At 37.9% G+C, this 13,962-nt stretch overlaps 1 protein-coding gene across 1 annotated transcript in view; it reads left to right on the forward strand.

The window, feature by feature from the left end:
• Nucleotides 1–353: 353 nt before the first annotated feature.
• The window catches only part of LOC104096972 (trimethyltridecatetraene synthase-like), a 32,286-nt gene continuing 18,677 nt past the window's right edge, over nucleotides 354–13,962 (forward strand). The window contains exon 1 of the mRNA XM_070196785.1: nucleotides 354–1,329. Coding sequence (XP_070052886.1) covers nucleotides 430–1,329 — 900 coding nt within the window. The 5' untranslated portion in view covers nucleotides 354–429. The remainder of the gene's footprint in view (nucleotides 1,330–13,962) is intronic.

Below are 13,962 nucleotides of genomic sequence, written 5' to 3' on the forward strand. Positions count from 1 at the left end.
CAAAACAACCTACTTGGAGGACTTTCTCCGTTTCAAATTAGATGAAATACTTTCTTTTTTAGTCTGTTCAAAAATAAATGACATGTTTTTAAATTTAGAAATAATTCAACTTTAAACTCTTCATTTTATCCTTAATAAGAAGTTTTTATAACCACACAAATATCATGACCCCACAAAGTTTTTATCCCTTAAGTCACAAATTTTAATTTTGTTTTCTTAAATTTTATGTCAAATCAAACTAACTCATCTAAATTGGAACGGATAGAGTATTTAGTATCGTTTAAAAAAGTAAAAGGCAATCTATACATTTACTACTACTCCAGTAATAATTATTAGAAAACGAGGCCCCCAAAGCGTTGACCTTACTCGCCTACCCCTTCAGCCTGCATAAAAATACCAAGTCGATAGACACATCTCCACCACCAAGACATGGAGAATTCCTGGGTAGTTTTAGCATTAGCAGGCCTTCTTACATTAGTTCTTCTCTCAAAGTTTCTCCATAGTCCTCGTCGTAAACAAAATCTTCCACCAGGTCCAAAACCATGGCCTATTGCTGGCAATATACATCTTCTTGGTTCCACCCCTCACAGATCCCTTCACGAACTTGCAAAAAGATACGGAGATTTAATGTTACTAAAGTTCGGTTTGCGCAATGTCCTTATTGCATCCTCCCCAGATATGGCAAGAGAATTCTTGAAAACAAATGATGCCATTTGGGCTTCTCGCCCTGAGCTTGCTGCTGGTAAATACACTGCTTATAATTATTGCGACATGACATGGGCACGTTATGGACCCTTTTGGAGACAAGCAAGGAGGATCTATCTCAACGAGATTTTCAATCCTAAACGTTTGGATTCGTTTGAGTACATTCGCATAGAGGAAAGGCATAATTTGATTTCACGCCTTTTTGCTCTCTCGGGGAAGCCAATTCTTCTTAGAGACCATTTAACTCGGTACACTCTTACAAGTATAAGTAGAACAGTATTGAGTGGGAAATATTTTAGCGAGTCACCTGGTCAACGTTCAATGGTAACTTTGGAAAAATTGCAGGATATGCTTGATAAGTGGTTTTTGCTTAATGGTGTGATCAATATTGGGGACTGGATACCTTGGCTTGCTTTCTTGGATTTGCAGGGTTATGTCAAGCAAATGAAGGAGTTGCATAGGAACTTCGACAAATTTCATAATTTTGTGCTAGATGATCACAAGGCTAATAGGGGAGAGAAGAATTTTGTGCCAAGAGACATGGTGGATGTTTTGCTGCAGCAAGCTGAGGATCCTAATCTTGAGGTCAAACTCACCACTGATTGTGTCAAGGGTCTAATGCAGGTACTGTTTTTTTTTTTTTTTTTTTTTTTTTTTAAGATCTTGCTTTATTAAATGTCATATTCAACATGTAACTTCAAACTTCTCATTTATCCTCAATCACAAAATTTTATAAGTACATAAATTTCAATTAGATATTTAAGACCACGTGTTAAAAATCTCTCGTTATTCTTAAATTTTATGCCCAATAAAACATCTCCGCAAAAAATGCAGGTGGAGGGTTAATTACGTTATATATAATAGTTATAAGAAACCACAAAAATGAGGGTTATCCGGTGATTAACTCCTGATTGAAATGGACAGACAATCCCATTACGATCAGCCATCTAAATTGAAATGTTTTATGTTTAAATGGCGTTTAGCTACTCCTATTGGCTCTAATCTTCTTATAAAAGTCAGCTTAACACCCACTTAATTAGATCAACTTTTATAGGAAAAATGCTTAAATGAATGATACTGACTGTACATTGCAATGATGTAAACTTTGTTAGGGAGGATTCTTCCCTATTGCAATGTGCTGATAAAGAGAAAATATAAATTACAAAATATAATCATTAACATTGACATCATAATAAAATAAGTAGATACTTGTGAAAAACAATTAATTAGAATGCGTCTAGACATGAGAAGGGAAGGGAAATTTTTATCGATCTTGCCCGATTTTCGCCGTTTAATCCGTATATTTTGGAACCAAACAGAAAGTAAAGTGTAGAAATTAAAGAATACAAGTAATTTTACATGAAAAACTTCTTTGCTAAAGGGAAGTAAAAATCACGACCTATCCATGTAGGATTTTTCTCAATCTTTATTGTACAACAAGAGCAGTTTTTAGGTTATAATTCAATAACCAAAGGGATTGTACACTCTAGTACCTTAAGCCCTACAACAACAACAACAACAATAACAAAAACAACAACAACAACAACAACAACAACAATTTTCTTTCTGTGATTATGTAGTAGAGTAGGACTCCAAGAATTTTGGAAGCTGAACATGCTCAAAAGATGCCTAAAGCTTTTAGCTTGGTCATTCGACGCCGAGTGAAACGGTTCCTCGCTAAATAAAACCAAAGTTCCACTACAACGCCCGATAGACTACATCCATCCCTGAATGTCGTCGGGTACTGTTAACTTCCCCCGTCGCAGGCATGGGATAAGAAATCCAGTATTTCACTATGATTTCGAATAGCGGTCCCGAATTTAAGTTGATTCTATTTCGACTCTTCCTCATAGAAAGACGTTGATGCCAAGGCTTATTCCACTACGGATATAAAAAGACAGAAAAGGAATTGTTCCTCCTTTTCGGTATTTCGAAATTCATTTTCTTCCTTCCCCGAGCTCACCTTTAGCCTTTTCTTCAACTACTATTGTGGTATGAACACATTCTTCGAGCAGGAGAACCATTGATTATTTGCACTTTTTTGCATAAACCCTTTGAACAAAGTCAAACAGTCAACCCAAAATAGATCAATTTTAAGCAAGAATCAGGTTTATTGATTAGCATTATGTGCACCTCCTTAACTCCTCCCTTTTGGCATCATCGAAAACTAAAGCATCAGTTATTAGAGGCAAAAGTGAAGATTAAGCATCATGGCCACTTGGACTACAACATTAATGTACATAAGTCAAGAGGTCAAATAATTATTCTAAGGATATTAGCCATCTTAAATATTTTTCAAACCAAAAATATAAAATTTTAATTGATACACCATATTAAGCCTTTTTAGGCGCGAACCAAAAAAAAACATACAAAAACCTAATTAAAATTCCACAAAAAGAAAGATCAAACCTGTAGAGTACAAAAAGTTAGAAATTCAATGCAAAGCTTGACTAGGTTTGAACTGGGCTAGGAGGGACTAAGGACCAAGTTCATTAATCGGAAGAGGGTTGCTTCTACACAGGCTCCAGAAGCTTGTCAAAGAGAGCATTAGCAGCTATTTGTTCCCTTCACATCTCTTCCTTCAAATTTCTTGTTCTCCTTTGTAGAAGAGGCTAGCTCAACCATCAACAATTCAATCTCCTTGTTGAGTTTCTTTTTTTCTTTCTCAAGATTTTTCAAGTTATTGAGCATCTAAGAAATCAGACTGTTGCTTTGTGGAAAAGTTTTTCTTGGAAGACATTATTCACAATGAAAAAATTCACACTCATCTATATCAAACATGTCCTTGTTAGTTCCTTTCTTTCAGAAGTTACATGAACCTAGCAGTTTTCAAACACCACATAGAGCAAGAACCCATAAGGCAAGCATGTGCCTCCTTCAGAGGATCAGCCATCATAGACATATGCTTGATCATCATGGAAGGTAGATTCAGTGGCTTGTTTTGATCGAGAACTTCCATCACTGCTAAATCCATGTAAGTAGCCTCATGTCTTCTCTGATATCTGGGAAGCACACACTTGTTCACAAACTTAAAAAACAGTTTGTAAATTTCCCTCATCTCACTCTTAGACACTTTTCGTGCTTTCTTACTCTCTCTCCTCTATGATTACTTGACAGTCAAGTGCTTATCATCCTCTTTCTCTCTAACGTTTGGGCATTCTCCTTTGACATAGGTTTCAAACACTTCAACAGGAACCTTCAAATTTTCTTCCAAAGTAGTAGCACCGAAAACCAGGTCAAGACCCTTCACTGTTGTGGTCATAGTAGTTTCATCCACCAGAGTGAAGTTAATATAGAATATCCAAGACTTCATCTTCCCCTACCATAGGAGGTGGGCGAAAGAACTAGTGTGTCCATTCCTGGAAGTCTAACTTCTCCAAAAGTTCATACATAACAACTTCAGGGTCAATTACCTTGCTCTTCGGATTCATTTGCAAACTAAACCACCTTTATTTCCCCATAGTTGACACCTTCTTCTCAGTTTTTCTTTTATTTCTCTAGCTTGATTTTGGCTCATCAAGATTCATCTATTTCTTCTTCTTAGGAGTTGTTTTCTTTTTCACTTACTTCTTCTTTTAGGAAGTATCATATGAACTGACCTTCCTTTTTTTCTTCAGAGGAACCTCTTGTTCGTCTTCCTCTTCTTCAGCCTCAAGATCTATGGGATCTACACCAAGTTTATTGCGCAACCTGAATTTTCGCTTGTCTTACCTCCTCCTTTTGTTTGCCTCATCATCTCTTCTAGAGCTACTTTTCTCTTACTCCTTGTGTTAGGATTCCTTCCCTTGACGATTATAGATTTGATAATATTTTTGGGCAAAGCTTTCAGTTTCGTTTTTGCTCCAGAAACACCTTCACCTATAACCTTTGTCTTGTTCATTGTATTGTCTAGTTCTTCTGGAAGACATTCTTCCTTTTTTGATATTTCTATATCTTCTCATCACTCCATTCATATTTCTTGAGAACATAGCAATTTTTTCTCCCAAAGCCTATGCTTCATCGTCGTTATCGTCCTCAGATCCTTCAATCGAGGTTTTGAAAGCAGATGTTTTTGTTTTTGAGGTATCCACGTAACTCATCATACTTTAGTTTGTCCAAGTCTTGAGATTCGAGGACAACTACTTTTTATTTGCCATGTAGTGGGCAGACTTCCTAGAATATTTTGAACTTGTTCACTAGAGTATGGCCTGCTAAAAGATTTCAGAACCCCAATGATATTGCTGAATCGAGCAAATATTTCTTCAATGGATTCACCTCTTTCATTTGAAAGAGTTCATAATCATGGATCAACAGTTTATCCTTGTTTCCTTTACTTTGATCGTTCCTTCATAGGTAACTTTCACATTTCTTTGGTCGTATCACAGCTTGAGATCTTCTCGTATTCTTTTCCTCTTATGGCATTGTATAGAAGATATTATGCCTCAGCATTGACTTGGATTACTACCATTTGTTCATCAGAGTAGTCATCTATATATACCGGATCGGTAGATGTTTGTCCATCAGTTTTCTTGTCAGACTTTGCTGCTGGAATTGGGTATTATCCCTTTTTGATTACACGCTATACTTTATCATCATAGGTCTTTATATATATTTTCATGCGAACTTTTCAATGTGAAAAGTGTTGTCCAATGAAATATGGTGTCCTTACTAGAGATGTCCCTTCTTGAAATAGTGCCCCTACAATTACTTTGTTTGATATGATCTTTTCTCACTAGTTGTTAAGCAAAAGAGTAAAGGTATGAGACTTACTCTGATACCAATTGAAATTACAAGAGGGGGTGAATTGTTATCCGTTCTTTTCATAACTAAGTAGTTGACTAATTTTCCAGTTAGTCGACTAGATCTAGATGTGAGATAGATGCAAAGTAAATACAAAAGTAATTTGCATAAAGTAAATGACACCAAATGTTTATACTGGTTCGGATTCATTGTGAATCCAAGTCCAGTCCCATTGGGTTGCAAGAGGATTCTCTCTTTAAGTTCCTGTCATGACCCGAAATCCCCATCGGGTGGTCGTGATGGCGCCTAACGTCCACTTGTTAGGAAAGCCAACATAAGTACACAATTAATCATTTTAAACAAAATTTGAAAGCAATTTAACGAATATTAATGTTGTAGAGTTTCAAAAGAAGATATAATAACTCCAAACGCTGACTAATTAAATTTTGAAATCTGGTATCACGTGTACATGAGCATTCTAACAGTTCTACAACCAAAGTCTGAATGAAAATATAACTGTTTGAAATAAAAATAAAAAGTAGAACTAGATAAGAAATGGGACTTCAGGATTGCGAATGCCATGCAATTATTTCTCAAGTCTCTGTGATCAGCTAATCCGATCAAACCTCCACTAACTATTGTTGGGACCTACACCAAAATCTGCACAAGAAGCACAGAAGTGTAGCATAAGTACAACTGACCCCATGTACTATGTAAGTGTCGAGCCTAACTCCGACGAGATAGTGACGAGGCTATAACAAGACACTCACTAAAAACATGTACGAATATAATGAAATAGCAACAAAACAGAGAAAACAAATATAACATGGAGACTGGAACATAAATTACATAACAGAGAGCCCCAGAATAACACCAAAGCTCAATTTTCTCAATACAATACGGATACGGAAAACAACAACTCAAAATAGTTATATAAGTCTTCTCCGCTGCGGTGTGCAACCCGATCCACAAATATTTAAATAGCATATTTTTTCCGTTGCAGCGTGCAACCCGATCCAAAAATATAAATATACAACTACCCTTGTTGTGTACAATCCGGTCCCAAATGGTAATACCAACATTAGTTGCGGCGTGCAACCCGATCCCACACAATAATAATATAAATGAACATTTACAACCAACTATGGCGTAACTCAAATAAAACGCAACAAGGGAAATTACACAATTAAAGTCATAAAACGAAGAAAAGTAGCTAGTTAACAACACACTAAATCACAAAACAAGTAAAGGCAGACAATAAATAAGGGGCACGGATACATGGAAACAATTAGAAATTAAGGCATGTAAGGGATAAGGTATGAATTTAACAAGTAGAAGCAAGTAATAATTCAAGCATTTAACAAGTATTAGCATAGGTTAAATGAAGGCAAGAAATAATTGAAAATAGTAATAAATACCCCAACCTGCATGGTTAACCCATGACTACGTATATACACTCGTCACCTTGTATATACGCCGTCCCCACACATAAATCACATAGAAAATTATCCAATCAAGTCAGAATTCCCTCAAGTCAAGGTTAACTACGACACTTACCTCTTTCCGCAATCAAATCAACACTCAACCACGACATGTTCTTTAGAATTAGCCCCCAAATCAATCAAATCTAGTCAAATATAGTCCAAATAATTCAAGATAAGCTTTAGAAACTACCCACAAGTGAAAAAGATTCAATCTTTAATAAAATTGGAAAATGTCAACAAAAGTCAACCCCAGGCTTGCTTGGTCAAAACCCAAGATTCGATCCAAAATCCGATTAACCATTCACCCCGAGTGCGATTATGTAATTTGTTTCAAGATTGTCACGACCCACTCCCACCGGAGCCGCGAAGGCGCCTAACACCACTTGCCAAGCAAGCCAACAGTCACATAATAGCTTAACATTTGAATAAACATGGTTTAATAAACTCAACAACGGAAAATATCATAAATATTTGACACAATTAACTGAAATACCGCTACAACCACCTCAAAATCTGGTGTCAACGAGTGAATGAGTACTACTGAGTATCAAAACGTAACCAAATCCTTAGCACAAATGTCAGAGTAACAGAAGAATATTGAAGAAATAAAAGGAAAGAGAGTCAAGTTTTGCGGACGCCATAGCAGCTACCTTGAAATCTCCAAGCTTTGGTACTAGCACGGATCTAGCAATCACCACGTCCGGATGTACCTGGATCTACACACGAAGTGCAGAGTGTAGTACAACTGACCTCATGTAATCAATAAGTAACAATACTAATCTTGGGGTGAAAGCAGTGACGAGCTTAGAAGAAAATAGTTAGAGTCCAATATAATGACAACACAAGTATAATAATGACAATAAAAATAAATAACTCAGAGAAATTTTCATAATCAACTGGTTCATGGTACATAAATTTAGACATGCTTTTAAGTTCAACAATTAAGGTCCAACACTAATAGGAACATGTCAAGTACATCTAGCATGAGGAAATGTACATCTCTATGTCTACATGTCAAATATGCATGTCAAATGTATGATTTCACGGAGATATTCCCAAGTGCTCACACTCCCAGAATATCCAATCTGTCTATCTGATATGCTAGTCATCACACACACAATCATTCAACATTGCACAGATGCCTGGCATCAATGAGCCTCACCAAAGCATGTGTATATATCACTGCGCCTGCGCTCACATCTAGTATGTCAGACTCCAGAGGGAGAATCCTGCCCATGCGCTAAACAAAGCCTATAAGGCTAGCTGCGGCGTACAGCCCGATCCGTATAATAATAATAATAATAATAGTAAAGCCAGTATGGCAAGCTACAACGTGCAGCCTGATCCACAATAACACTCACAACACGGCTCTCAGGCCCACCTCTGTCATCAATCTCTCAAGTCTCAAGGGCTCACAATCTCGTACCACTCAGCCCAAACAATGATAACATTTGATGTAACAGTGTATGATAAACATAGACTAAGATATGATATGCAAATGAAGAACCATGACTGAGTATATAATTACAGTTAAAGCAGATAACTCAAAAAAACATAAATAACCTCATTAGATCTCAACCTAATAAGCACACAGCCTAAACATGATTTCTAACATGAATCACAACTCAATTACTCTAACAAGTAAGGATTACATGGATAAAACAAGACTTGATATCAACACGGTACCAAAATTAGCCCAGATCATGATTTTCACAGTGCACTCCCATACACCCGTCACCTAGCATGTGCGTCACCCCAACACATCCCATGTAGCATGTTTTCCTAGGATATATACCCTTAGTTCCAAGTTTAAAAATGTTACTTACCTCAAAACGTGCAACTCAATACTCCAAAAATCCCTTCCCACGTGTATCGTCCTCCGAACGACTCGAATCAAGTCACAAATAATTTAATATAATCAATACAAGCTATAGGAATCAATCCATATGATAAAGCTAAGATCTTTAAACAAAATAAAAAAGTCAAACAGGGCCCCGCACCTTGGAAGCCAACAAAATTCATAAATTTTGAATACCCATTCAATTACGAGTCCAACCATACAAAAATAATCCAATTCTAACCAAATATCGACCCTCAACTCCTCAAATTTCACTCTCCAATAACATAATCCAAAATCCCCGAATTCCACCTCAAACACACATAAAGTAGGTGTAAAAATCAATGAGTAAAATATTTATCAATACAAATGATGAATCTTTACTTACCTCTTCAATTATAGTGAAAATTATTCTAAAATCGCCCTTAGCCGAACTCCACAACTCCAAAAATGTCAAACCCTTTGATTTATATTTCTGCCCAGCTAAATCGCATATGCGGTCCAAAACATCGCACCTGCGACACTGCTTTTGCGATCCATCCTCTACATATGAGGTTTCCCATTAATATGCACATTCTCACTTCTGCGCCCAAATGACCGAACATGCGGTCTCTCAGATGCGGAACCTACCTCGTACTTGCGCCCTTCCTGCCTCCAGCCAAACCTCGCTCCTGCAGACCTTCTTGCGCAGAAGCGCATCCGCTTCTACGAAATTACCTCCGTACCTGCACTCCTAGGCTTCCTTCCCAAATCTCTCACATGCACACAAATGGCCGCTTCTGCGGCTTCGCACATGCGATCAAAACCACGCAGGTGCGGTTACACCAGACCTGAAGCTTCAGCATTTCCTTAAAATCTCAATCTGATTTCAATCCTAATCACTCCCGAGACCCCATCCAAACATACCAACACGTCCTAAAATATGATACGAACTTAGTCAAAGCCTCAAATCATACTAAACAACATCAAAATCATGAATCGCACCCAAATTCAAGTCTAATGAAACTAATGAACTTTCCACTTCTAGAAACAATGCCGAACTATATCAAAGCTACTCTAAATGACCTCAAATTTTGCACACTAGCCTCAAATGACACAACGGGCCTATTCCAACTCTCAGAACCGAAATCCAAACCCGATATCGACAAAGTCAACTCTCGGTCAAACCTCTCAACCTTCCAAAACCTTCAACGTTCCAACTTTCGCTAAAAAGCCTCAAACCAACCTACTAACCTCCAAATCAACATCCGGATATACGCCTAAGCCCAAAATCACCATATGAAGCCATTAGAACCATCAAAACTCTATTCTGGAGATGTTTACACAAAAGTCAAACTCTAATCAACTTTTCCAACTTCAGCTTCCAACCTTGGAATTAAGTATCCCAATTCACTCTGAAACATCCCAGGAACCAAACCAACTGCCCCGGCAACACATAACTACAAATGAACATAGCATACGCAATAAATAAGGTAACAGGGCTACAATACGCAAAGCGACCGGCTAGGTCGTTATATTCTCCCCCTCTTACACAAATGTTCGTCCTCGAACGGGTCTAGAATCATACCTGGAGTCTCAAATTGGTGTGGATAACTGCTCTGCATCTTCCGTTTAGTCTCCCAAGTAGCCTACTCGACTGGATAGCCTCTCTACTAAACCTTCACTAAAGCTATATTCTTTGATCTCAACTTCCAAACCTGCCGATCCAAATGGCCATCAGTTCCACATCATAAGTCAAATTCCCATCTAACTGAACCGTGCTGAAATATAAAACATGTGACAGATCACCATAATACTTTCGGAGCATAGAAATATGAAACACTCGGTGAACACCCGATAGACTAGGTGGCAATGCAAGCTTGTAAGATACCTCTCCAATCCTCTCAAACACCTTAAAATGACCAATATACAGAGACCTCATCACACCCTTCATGGGCAAAACTCTAAGCAAAACTTTCTCACCCACCATATATGCAACATCACGAACCTTTCTATCAGCATAACTCTTCTGTCTAGACTGTGGTGTGCGGAGCTGATCCTGAATCAACTTTTCCTTCTCTAAGGCATCAGGTACCAAATTAGTGCCCAACAACCTACCTACCCCCCCCCCAAGCTCAAACCAACCAACTAGGGAACGATATCTCCTCCCATATAAGGCCTCATAAGAAGCCAACTGAATACTCGATTGGTAGCTATTGTTGTAGGCAAACTCTACAAACGGTAGAAACTGATCCCAAGTAACCTGTAAAAGCCAAGAAAGCTGTGAATCTCAGTAGCTGAAGATGGTCTAGGCCGACTTTGAACTGCCTCAATCTTCTCTGAATCTACCTTGATCCCCTCACAAGACACTACGTGGCCCAAGAACGCCACAGAATCAAGCTAAAACTCACACTTGGAGAATTTAGCATATAGCTTCTTCTCCCTCAACATCTGGAATACAATCCTCATATGCTGCTCATGATCCTCATGTCTGCGTGAGTACATCAGTATATCATCAATGAATACAATGGCAAATGAATCAAGATATGGCTAGAATACATTGTTCATCAGATGCATAAATGTTGTTGGGGCATTGGTCAGCCCAAATGATATTACTAAAAACTCGTAATGACCATAGCGAGTCTTGAACGCCGTCTTCAAAATATCAGAATCCCGAATCTTCAGCTGATGATACCCAGACCTAAAATCAGTCTTCTAAAACTTTCTAGCACCCTGAAGCTGGTCAAATAAGTCATCAATACGCAGTAGATGGGATTTGTTCATAATTTTAACCTTGTTCTATTGCCTGTAATCAATACACATCTGTATAGTACTATTTTTCTTCCTCACAAATAGAACCGGTGCACCCTAAGGCGACACACTTGGCATGATAAATCCCTTATCAAGTAGCTCCTGAAGTTGTTCCTTCAATTCCTTTAACTCTGTTGGTGCCATATGATACGGAGGAATAGAGATGGGCTGAGTGCCCGACACCAGGTCAATACCAAAATAAATGTCCCTATCAGGTGGCATGCCCCGCAGGTCTGCTGAAAATACATCTTGAAAGTCTCTCACTACTGGAACTGACTCAATGGTAGGAGTATCCACAATAACATCCCTTATCAATCATCTGTTGAGCCTTCAAGTACAAAATCACTCTGCTAGGAACATAATCCAAGGAACCTCTCCACTATAGCCTTGGCATCCCAGGCATTGGCAATATTAAGGTCTTGGTGTGACAATCTAGAATAGTGTGACACGGAGACAACCAATCCATGCCAAGTATCACGTCAAACTCAACTATGATGTGTAGTAAAAGATCTACTCTCATCTCATAACCCATAATAGTCACCACACACGACCGATATACACGGTCCACAATAATAGAATCACCCACCGGCATAGATATATTAACAAACATAACTAAAGAATTATGGGGCATGTCTAAATAACGAGCAAACTAAGATGATACATATGAAGAATTGGAACTAGGGTCAAATAATACTGAAGCATCTCTGTTGCATACTGAAACAGTATCTGTAATCACAGCATCTGAAGTAACTGCCTCTGGCCTAGTAGTAAAAGCATAGCATCGAGTCTGACCACCACCTGATTGATCTCCTCCGCTAGGGCGACCTTGAACTGCATGAGTCCCACCCCGAGCTGGCTGAGCGGGTGGTGTAGTAACTGGTGCAGAAGTAGTAGCTTGACCTTTCTTCGGAACGGAACCTCCCATAAGACGGGGTCAATACATCCTCATATGCCCCAACTCCCCACACTCATAGCAACCTCGATCTAAAGATGGAGGCAGGGCCTGAACCGGACCCCGAGAACTAGAATAGCCAGTGGAAGAACCTGGTAGTGACGAACCCTGAACTGATGGAGCACTGTATAAACCCTGAACTAAAATTCAAACCACAAAAGAGTGAGAACATTCTGTAATGGATGAGAGATTTTATGTTTCTAATTTCTTACATATAATTCTTGAGGTCTATCCTTCATGATTCATTAAAGAACCAGATTTGTCTATAGTAGTTGTTTCAACATTTACCTATTTAGTTCTCCCTGTCTGGGGTACACCATGCTAAGCTTCTAAAGAACCTGGTTGGTTCACGGGCTCTCTTTATTTGGAAGTGTTTTCCACACTATTTTGATCTGGCCCATTAATATATTTCTATATCATTCCATTTTTTCCATCATCATCATCCTACATGCGTTTCTTGACCTCCATTATATTCATCCTACAAGCCTTTCTTAGCCAAGTGTTCAGTTACATAATAATCACATGAACATTTTCTTCAACACATAAGGTTCTTTTATTATACACTTTATAAGATTTACTATGTGAATAATAACCAAATAACTCCTTCATCACTTTTCGCATCAAAGTTTGCTAGAGCCTCGTTACCATTATTATGCACATAACACTTATAACCAAAGCCCCTTAGGTAAGTTAGATTTGATTTTCAGCCTTTTAGTAATTCACATGGGGGTCTTATCAAGCAAAGGTTTTATCATGCACCTATTGATTATATAACAAGCAGTATTCACAGCCTCCACCCAGAAACGCTTAGGAAGATGTTGGGGCTTAATGCACATGCATGTATGCACAGTCAACAAGTAATAAAGTGATGAGAAAGTATCATTCCCATGAGTACTTGTGATCAACTACCAACTGAATTAAACTAGCCACGAACCGTTTGTTCAAGTGATTTTTCGAGGGATGGTAATAATTTTACTTACTAAAAATACTATAAAAATTAACAAGTAAGCAAAGAGAAAAGAATGCACGTAGGCACAAAAATAACTTAGGAGTAAATTCAATGGCAATGAGGATATTTCTGGGTTAATGTCAATCCTATTGAGTTTTTCGGTTGAGTTGACTACGTGATATATCTGAATTGTTGATTACAAGAGTTTAGTCTGCTTGCAAGGATCGTTCGATGCCTTGATCTCCTATTCAAGCCAACTTAATACTATATGTCTGCAGAACCAAAATTAGCTAGATCGCTTATGTAATTCCTGAAATAATAACAAAGTAAGGTAATTAACATATATCTATCCTAATCGCGAATCTATTCTCCGTTGCTCGGATTCAAGATCTTACTCTATTCAATATTATATGCAATCTATAGTTCACAAGTTCGAGTTCAACTATAAGTTCGTAGATAGTATTCTACTATTGAATAATTAAATCAATATGATATAATCAAGAAATCTTAAAAACAGTTAAACATC

The sequence above is a fragment of the Nicotiana tomentosiformis genome, chromosome 3 (assembly GCF_000390325.3).
Source record: "Nicotiana tomentosiformis chromosome 3, ASM39032v3, whole genome shotgun sequence".
In the NCBI taxonomy this organism is placed as follows: Eukaryota; Viridiplantae; Streptophyta; class Magnoliopsida; order Solanales; family Solanaceae; genus Nicotiana; species Nicotiana tomentosiformis.